The following is a 9,616-nucleotide window of genomic DNA, read 5'->3' as shown; positions in this document are numbered from 1 at the left end:
CTCTTTCCTGCCTATGCAGGGGGTCGGACTCGATGATCTATTGAGGTCCCTTCCGACCCTAGCATCTATGAATCTATGAACCCAAGGGCCGTGATTCACATCCTGGAAGAAGGATGGTAGGCAGCTAGTGGGCTGGGTGTTTGTGTTGCTGCTAGAGGGTGTAAATTTATGTTCGTGTTTTAACCGGTGATTTGGGTGCGACTGTAAAGGGAAACTTGGAGATCCCATTAGTGCCCTAGTGGCATGTGATTGCCTTGATCCCTGCTAAGTGCAGGCTCAAGGCATAGTCAGAGGGCCCAGATAAGGGCAGAGTTTGGGGGCCACAGTGTCCAAAACCCAGACAAGGGCAGAGCTTGGCGACTGCAGGGTCTGGAGCCCAGATAGGAACAGATCTCAGAGTCAAAGGGCCTGGAGCCCAGATAAGGGCAGAGCTTGGGGCTGGGGCACAGAAGCCGGGTCTAGAACAGTGGCCTTGAATAAGGAACCAGCCAGAGTAGAGGACTGGAAGCTGGTAAGGCTGGAGCCCCAACAAGGGAATAAAGGCTTGAGGTGGCCTTGTGACTTGAGGACAAGTGTCCCACCTGATTGGTCACCCAAAACACCTTCAAGGCATGAGGTATGTGGATGAATGAAGGCACACAATAAGCCCTTAAGGCAAATAAAGTCAAGAGAGTTGATTACTGGAGAGGAGAGAGCTTCTTAGGCTTGCCAGTCTCTGAGGGCAGCCTCTTTTTAATGAAATTTTTATCAAGACATGGCATATGAGAAGGCAAGGGGAGACCTTGAAAGCCAGGGTAGAGAGAAAGCTTAGCAGGGATGAGGGGTACCTGCAGGGGGCATCACAATGGCCCTCAGGCACCTAACCTGTTACAAAGGTTTTTCTGATGTTCTCCAAGGAATGCTGACCAGTGCAGGTCATGTCACCTGCGATGCACACCTTCTGTTTTTAGCAAGTGACACCTGGCATATGCAGTTCCCTGATGTGAATAGCCTGGTATCCTCATTCAAGGAAGCCTTCAAGTGCTGTCCGGGCCATAAAGTCCAGTATAGGGAATCTATCACCCATTGAAGTGGGGACTTGTATGGTACCGTGCCGTTGTCGCCAGAACCTGTGCTCAGGAAGCATGATTCAGCATGGTTTGTTACCATACCAAGCAGTTTATGAACAAGAATGTGGAAATCACACCCAGCACACAGTGCTTGCTTAAGCTTCAATCATTTAGGGCAAGGTGACATTCAATTTCAAATAAAGTTTGTGACTGAAAATGCTACCCAGTTCATGCACACAAGCTGATGAATTTGATAAATTGGGTCAGAAACAGGGCATCACAGGAACTTCAAGCTGTCCTTGTGAAAACCAGTGTAAATGAGAACTCTTTCAGGTAATAGCTGTGAAGCTGAACCAGTACTACAGGTATGGCTTGTCACTGCCACCACAATTCAGACAACCATCTTCCTCCTTCCTTAATGCTGTTCGCATTTTGGATTCCAACCAGGTGCCTGTTTTGACTTGTGACTCTCAGCTACTGAAATCAGTTCCTGCATGGCAAAAAGAGCATGATAATGAATGTGCTGCTTACATTAACTTTGTCAAAGAGTGCCAGATGCCCATGCCTGGGTCTGTGGCTGTATTTTGGGATTCTGTCTGTGACTGGTTTCCACATCTCTATGCCCTGGCAAGATGCTGCCTCATCATTCCAATGAACTCATTGGACTCCGAACATGCCATCTCAGTGTATGGACATGTGTTCACCCCACAGAGACAGAATATCTGCAGCTACTGTCACTGAATGCAGCATGCTGGCGTTTAATAGCATGAATTGCCTGTCTCAAGGTTAGCATTGAGTAAACTCCTTTTTACAGTGCCCTTTAATAAAGTGTATAGAGAAGGTATTAGTTACAATTCATGTTGTGTATAGCTTTAATTTCATTGCACAATTCAATTTAGAGTTGAATTAAATGCTTAGATTGTTTAATAATGCATCAGTTAATGGCTTTCATGGGCTTAATCCCCTGATTAAGCCCAAAGAAGCCATTAAGGGAAACATTATTAAGTCATTAAGCCACGGTTTTGGGCCATTTGGCAATCTGTGGGGAGGGGCAGGACTGCTGGGGTCCCTTGACCAATCAGAGGTGAGGGGCCCCACTGCAATCAGCCCATGAAAATGGCGACTGGCCCCCAGTATCTGCACGCAAAATTGGGCAGCCGTCTTCTTGAGTTTGGTAGACCCCTAGTTATTGTGGCCCACCTATTAGGTTCTCTTATAAAAGCAGTCCTATTATCTGTTGCCAGCTCCAGGGGGACAAGTTAAGGTTGTCACATGGGAGTAGCATATTATTAAAATTTTTATTTACTGGCTTTCATCTTGGTTTTCAGGTTAAATTTAGCTATTCTTCATATTCTGTAAGAACACTAGGCACCACTGAACAACCTTAACTCTGCACTGGTGCAATTCTGTGCCATCCCAGTGTTGAGCTTCTTTAGGTATAGCTACATCCTTAGGAAGCTTTTAGGTAAATGATACTTTTACTTTACATTGTACAGATAACACCAAATAATAACAGCACATTCTGGTTTGAACCCAGTATATTAATGGGACACTTTGTGGGTGGAAGGCACCAAGTCTAAACTTACTACTTTATGCCTTATATACATAGTGGTTGTATATAATGAGCTCTTGATTTTTTTACTGTTTTCTTTTTCCTTGAATAAAAATTCAGTACTGATAGCTATTTATACATGAGTAACTGCAATAGCAAACCAGAAAAAGGAGATTTACATATAGTTTCAAGTATCAAAGTGCAAACAGTGAGAAAAAATGCTTTACAAGTTAATGGAAACTATTCCTAAATAATATTGATTATATAAGAAGGACTAGATTAAGGTTTACATAAACACAGGTTAGAATAAAGTATTACATCAGTATTTCTGATGTAAAAGTTGTACATTAATGAGACTTTTGCTACATTTTGTGGGAAAGAGGTCAGAGAGGATTATTCTTCATAGCTAAGTTATGCTCATAACTTTTGAGTAGTCTACAAATTTGCAAATTGTTTAGAAAAAACCCTATCTTTGTTACTTGATGAAGTCAAGACTAAAAAGGAGTCACCGTATCAGTCTCCTGAGATGTGCCACTGGTTTCTCTGTTGTATAGTATACCATGCTAATTTTAAGCTATGTTTCCAAGGAGGTACATATCTTTTTTTTTTAAATGTATTTCCAATCTTTTTTAGGTAGAGTGGGGTCAACTGGATTATCTAGTAATTGACATGCCACCTGGAACAGGAGATGTACAGTTATCAGTCTCACAGAATATTCCAATTGCAGGTACATTTTTGCTTGCCTTTTTCAAAAATGTAAAGTCATTTTAATTTTTTGTAGCTATAGAAAAATCTTTTAGAAAGTAACAGTAAAAATGCTAGAAGAGTTTAATAATATACTATGAAATGGTTAGAATCATAGAATCAGTAGACCGGAAGGGACCTGTAAGATCTTCAGGTCCAGTCCCCTGCCATAGGCAGGAGGTTAATGAGCTTAAACTAGCTTAAAAACCCGCTTATCCAGCCTCCTCTTGAACACCTCCAAGGTTGGCAACCGCACCACCTCTGCCAGGAGTGTGTTCCAGGTTCTAGTTATCCTTAGGGAGAAGTTCTTGCTTATGTTCAGCCTAAATGGTGATGATGATTACAGGTATACAAACAGCAGTCTTAACATACCACTAATATAAAATGCGTTTTTTCTGCAGCTGCAGTCAGAAAGATATAAAAGTTGAACAAATCGGTATTTGGGGGAAAAAAGCAAATGTATTAAAAATTGATAGAGGTATTGTTAATATTGGAAAATATATTCCCCATCTCTGATCCATGCTGCATATGAATGATTACAGTTTGTCTTTATGATTTTTTTTTTTTAGTTATAGGTCAGATAATCCTTTAAGACAGTGGTCCTCAACCTTTGATACCTTATGAACCCCCCTGCCAATCAACGTGGTAAAAGCAAAACCAGAAGACCCACTGTGGCACTTTGGTTTCGCTGCTGTGAGCCGAGTCCCACTTTTTCTACCATGGCTTGGGGCAAAGCAGCCTGCACGGGTCCTCCCTCCCTATCCCCTACCAAAAGATTTTAAATCCTGGTTCCTTGATCTAGCAATGTATTGTGTTCCCTCAAATTCTATTGAAGCCCATGGGAGTTGAAGATGTGGCATCTGAAATGTTGCACAGTACCTCATGGAAGCCTATAAGAAGGCTTCTAATGAGTTGAAGTGGGTTTTCCTATCTGATATGCTTCTACAGAAAGTGTTATCAACAGTAAAAGAATGAATGTTAGGAATTTGATAGTGAAAAGAGAAACTGGAATTTTGAACCTTAAGTAATGTTTCCAGAAATATACAATTACTCTAAAAATTGCCATTGATGTCGAGTAATTAATGGAGCAGTTGCTCTAATTTTTTTTCTGACCTCTGGTAAATATGTTGATATACAAAAAGGTAATATGTTAAGGCACATGGTAGTGGCATTAATGTGTTCTGGGGTGGGCCTGAACATGCTCCACTCACCTGCTCCTGAACACATGCTTCACACCTGGAAAAAGGCTGAGGACTACACTGTCTAGGATGTCTGTCTGAGGCTGTTTTTTAAATCTCTGTTTCCACTGGGACCCTTAAGTTTCAACCCAGTCAAGACTGCTGCTTTGGTATAGATCAGGGACCAGCAACCTACAGCCCATAGGCCATGGAACTGGGGAGGCATGTGTGGTGTTTTGGTGATGGGGCTTCACCCATGCAGTAGCTGGTCAGTAGGGAGGAGGAGTGGTGGTGTCACTGTAGGGAGTTAGGGGGTGGTGACTCTAGCTCTGGCTCTGGTGGTATAGATTGCGTTGGAAGCAACCCATATTAAAGCAATTTCCTGCTGCAAAATATAGCCAACCCCTGTTGTAAATGGTATATTTTAAAGCTGTCACACTGTTTACTTCAAATAGACTAACATAAACTCATTTTTCTTCAGCACACTTTTTCCCTGCTGTTCTCTTATAAAAGTAACAAGAAGAAATTACAATAGTAGTGTTAATTTTTTTAAGTATTTTAAGTAAGTTTTGATGGCTATTTCAGTTAGCCACAGGGCTCTTAGGTTGCTTCTAGATTTAATAAGTACATACTTATACTGAATATTTCTGTAAGTTGTATATCAATTTGGCTCAGCTAATTAAAAAAATATATTTATCTACTTCCCTGATTTGTATCTTTACCTGTGTCTGTCACCTGTCAATGTTTCCTTTTAAGTGAAGTTATTTAGAACTTGTGCTTTGGGTTACAGGAGTTCCTCAGTTGACCTGGCAGGTCAGACCTGTTTCTATTTTATTTATAAAACTATGTTAGATTTTTAAAGCATTTGCATTAGTGTTACTAACTGAAGTTTCCTGCAGAAACTTCCTATTGTGTACTTAAGTAACACCAGCTACTGCCTTAGGTTTCTAACACCTTGTGTTTGATTTGAACAATTCTGTGCAATCAGGATTTGTATGCGAGCATGTTTCTTGATGTTCTGTCTATATCTAGAAACGTTCTTGAAGAAAAGGGTGAATATAAATGAGTACTGTGAGAAATACAGCTTCAGCAAGTCAAAAACAACACAGCTAACATACAAAACTTACTTCTGATCAACTGACAGACGCAGGCTTGCCATAGACAGTGCTCCAGAGAATTTATAAGCATTACACAAGAGCATATATTAGGCTTTGTCTACACTTGGAAATGACCAAAATAGCTATTCTGAAATAAATATTTTTGTTTAGTTATTTTAGTATGAATCCTTATGTGGACACTGTATTATTCTGGAATAACAGTTTTATTCCTTATGGTAAATAACTCTGCATTTACTTTCTTTTTATATTACTAAGTAACTTATTTAACTTGGCCTGATTATTTTTATTGCATGAAGTTCTTTTGAAATAGAGCATTGCAGTTCTGAAGCAAGACAGCCTCACAGACTTGAACCAAAATGATTAGAGGTGTGATTTACAACTTACTGAGTCAGTCCTTTCCCCCTCACCCCCATTTACTTTGAACACAAAGCCATAGAAGTGGATTGGGGTAGGTTTAATGGTCCAAATTTGGAGTTATTTGAGGTATTGGTTCCCAAGATACAGCTCCTTCTCCTAAGGAAAAAACCCATAGTATTTCTTTAAATGTGGTAATTCTCAACCTTTTAGCCTCAAGGCACCGCTCTTACCAGCTGCTCGAGCAGCAGTGGTGGCAGTCCCCAGAAGAGCAGCCACAGGCATGATGGGTGCAGGGTGCCATCTGTGGTGATGATCCTTCAATTTGAGGATGATCTCTACCACAGCTTACTGATGGGTCTTGAGATAACTTAAGAATCCAATCCTTGAGCCACAGATCCATCCACAGAAGTTGCAGGTCTTTCCACAGAGGAAAATTGGCTGCAGGCTGGGATTCCTCTCCTTTTACTTCCTCCACTCTCTGCTCTCTGCTTCAAGGGCAAGAGGCTTTACCTCTCAATGTTCAGGATGCGGTGCCATTGGAGTCGGTTGGCAGTCAGCTCCTTTGTGATGTCAGCATCCGTTTTCTTGGGGTATGCCTTCAATGTGTCCTTGTAGTGTTACTTCTGGCCATTGTGAGAACCCAGGCTGTTACTGGCAGTAGAGCACTCATTTAGGGAGTTGAGAATTAGACATCCACATGCAATATTCTGTCCAGTAAAGTTGGTTCGTGAGGATCATCGAATCAGTGCTGGTAACTTTGGTATCAGCAAGGATGCTGGTATTTGTGTGGCAATTTTCCTATTTCATATGGAGGATTTTCTGGAGGCACTGTTGGTGATGCCTGTTCAGGCACTTAAGATGATGACAGGTCACCCACATTTCACATCTCTTGGGGGAGGGTGATGACTGCATTGTAGACTTGACTCTTGTGTCTTTCCAGAGATTGCAATGAATTAAAACATGCTGAAGCAATTCCCCAAATGAGGCACTTGCATACTACATCCTATGTTGGTTCTCTTCATCAATATTCACTCTCTGAGGATACTACTGAATTAGTGTAAGTTCTCAACTACCTCCAGGGTCTTTCCCTCGATGGTAAGTTGGAGAGGAGGGTCATATTCATGGCCTGGAGCAGGCTGATAGAGCACTTTAGTCTTCTCAATATTGAGAGAGAGGCCCAAAGTTCAGGTTTCTTCAAAAAGATTCAACATGGTGTGGAGTGTACAAGGATGGTGCAGTCATCAGCACATTGGAGGTCAAGGAAGATTGTTTCAAGTACTTTGGTCTTCAAGAAAAAACTACCCAGATTGAAGAATCCTCCATTCATTTTGCATTCTAAGTCAATTCTGGAAGGAAGGCGGGAATGAGAACCAGGACGACTTTCAAAAAATGGAGAACAGAGTTGGGGTGATGATGCATCTTTGCTTGACCCCAGTTTGGTTGACAAATAGATTGGTCTCTGATTACTACAAAGAGTGGTCATAGTCATGTAGTTGTGAAGAAGCCTCAGGACCTTGATGTACTTTTTTAGGACATCCAAATCTGGCCAGTACTTCCCACAAGGCTTTGTGATTGATGGAATCAAAGGCTTTAGTAAGGTTGGTGAAGGCCATACTTGGGTCTGGGTGTTGTTCCTGACACTTTTCTTGGATACAGCAGGCTACAAAGATCATGTCAGTTGCCCCACAGAACAGTCTGAAACCACACTGAGTTTCCAGCAGGGCTTCCTCAGCAAGAGGTAGAAGATGATTTAGGAGGATGAAGGTGAGGATTCTCTCTGCTGTGGAAAGGAGGGTGATAACTTGATCATTCCCATACACAGACTTATCTCCTTTCTTGAAGATAGTCATGATGTTGGCATTCCTCAGGTCCCCAGAGATCTCTTCATTGTTCCGGATTCAAAGAATAAATTCATGGAGTCCCAATTTCTTGCCACCAGCCATGTAGATTTCAGTAGGTATGCTATCCAGTCCAGTAGTCTTGTTTTTCTTGGTTTCCTTGAGGGCATGCCAGACTTCTAGGATAAGAGGATTGGCAAGGGTTGGTGAGGGATCCCCTTCAGGGTGTTGGTAAATGCACTTGATGATGGCATCTGCCACAGTTGACTCATGGTTCATAGGAGTGCCTCAAAATGCTCTTTCCATCTAGCTTGGATACATTCACTGTCTTTGAAGAGCATCAATCCATCCTGCGATTGAAGGAAAGTAGGAGTGTGGGGACTTGGTCTGTAGATGGCTTTTATTACCTGGAAAAAGCAATACATGTCATGTTTGTCAGCACAGAGCTGGATCTCCTTGGGTTTCTCTTGCCACCACTGATTTTTCATTTCCCAGATGCTCCTTTGAGCTTTGACTTTGAGGGGCTGAGATGAGGTTTCATCTTGTCGAGCAGAAGGGTCCTTCTCTTGTGGTCGAGGAGAGCTTGGATCTCCATGTCACTCTTATTGAACCAGTGTTGGTGTCGATGGCTGGTATAGCCAAGAGATTCAGCACAGGCCATGTGGACAGCAGTTTTAAATCCCGCCTACAGTTCCTCAGTGTTGCCTTCATTTGTGGACAAAGCAGAGAGCTTTTCATGGAGACCCTGTTGGAGATTCTTATAGACCTTCGGGTCTTGAAGAGGTTTGGTGTTGGGCACAGGGTGTCAGGTGGAGAGGAAAACACTTGCCTCCTCACACGGGCCAGGTAATGCAGCACCATTAAAGGGTGCTGCATTACTCTGGTTAAGAACCACTGCTCTTAGGTAACAAGTACGCTTTTTCATAGATCTGGGCTCAACCGCAGCTCTGGTCGTGTCCAGAGGGATCCTACTCTCCAGCATTTAACTCTGCTAACAGTAGCAAATAGTAACTGTAGTTCATTGGAGGAACTGGGATGATTGTTAAATGAAGTCAACCTGGTAACCTCCATAATTAAGTCCTGCCCCTCCCCAAAGATTGACAGATGGTTGCTTGTCAATCTCCAGGGAGAGGCGAGACCCCCGGGGTGTCTCAGCCAATCAGAGGCATGGGGGTCCCACTGTGCACCACCATGAAAATCTCCCTCCCTTCTCCTTCCCCCTCCATATTTCAGGATGCCAGGGCTTCCTGCCTCTGTTTAACCCTAACCCTAACACTGCCCTCCCACTCTGCTTGCTGGCCATTTTCCCACTTTTTCACAGAGACCAGGCCTTTTCACAGGGGACCTACCAAATTCGTGGTTTCTGCAAAATTCATGAAATTGTGACGTTGGTAGGTCCCTATCCATTATGCATAAGCAAAGCATTTTGTCAGTGAATTAACTCTAACAGAGGATTTCTTTTGACTTTATAAGTTAGTATTAATTATAAAGATGTTTACAAACAGAAAGGAAGCAAAATATGTTGGATTTTCTTGTCTATGATAGTTTTATGCTGGCATTAGAGATCACGTCAGTGTGATATACTGAAAACATCAGGCCCACTGCTTAAAAAGTCTGAATGAAAATTACTTTAGTTCTATTAATTAGTTTTCACTTTCACAGGATCTATGGTTCTTATAAAAAAGAGGCCTTATTCTCCTAAATGTCCTTAAAATTTTCCACTACAGTGAAGAAGGCAAGGTTGTAATTTCTAACGTAAAATACCCAGAAGAGAAAACTA

The 9,616-nt window shown here is 42.1% G+C and overlaps 1 protein-coding gene across 11 annotated transcripts in view; it reads left to right on the top strand.

Moving 5' to 3' along the window:
- The window catches only part of NUBPL (nucleotide binding protein like), a 256,910-nt gene that overhangs the window by 171,763 nt on the left and 75,531 nt on the right, over positions 1 to 9,616 (top strand). For all 11 annotated transcript variants that reach the window (XM_025202457.1, XM_025202466.1, XM_025202456.1 and 8 more), the window contains one exon: positions 3,235 to 3,328. In XM_025202457.1, the coding sequence (XP_025058242.1) occupies positions 3,235 to 3,328 (94 nt within the window). The remainder of the gene's footprint in view (positions 1 to 3,234; positions 3,329 to 9,616) is intronic.

Source organism: Alligator sinensis, unplaced genomic scaffold (genome assembly GCF_000455745.1).
Source record: "Alligator sinensis unplaced genomic scaffold, ASM45574v1 scaffold720_1, whole genome shotgun sequence".
NCBI lineage: Eukaryota > Metazoa > Chordata > Crocodylia > Alligatoridae > Alligator > Alligator sinensis.
This window is presented reverse-complemented; position numbering and strand designations above follow the sequence as displayed.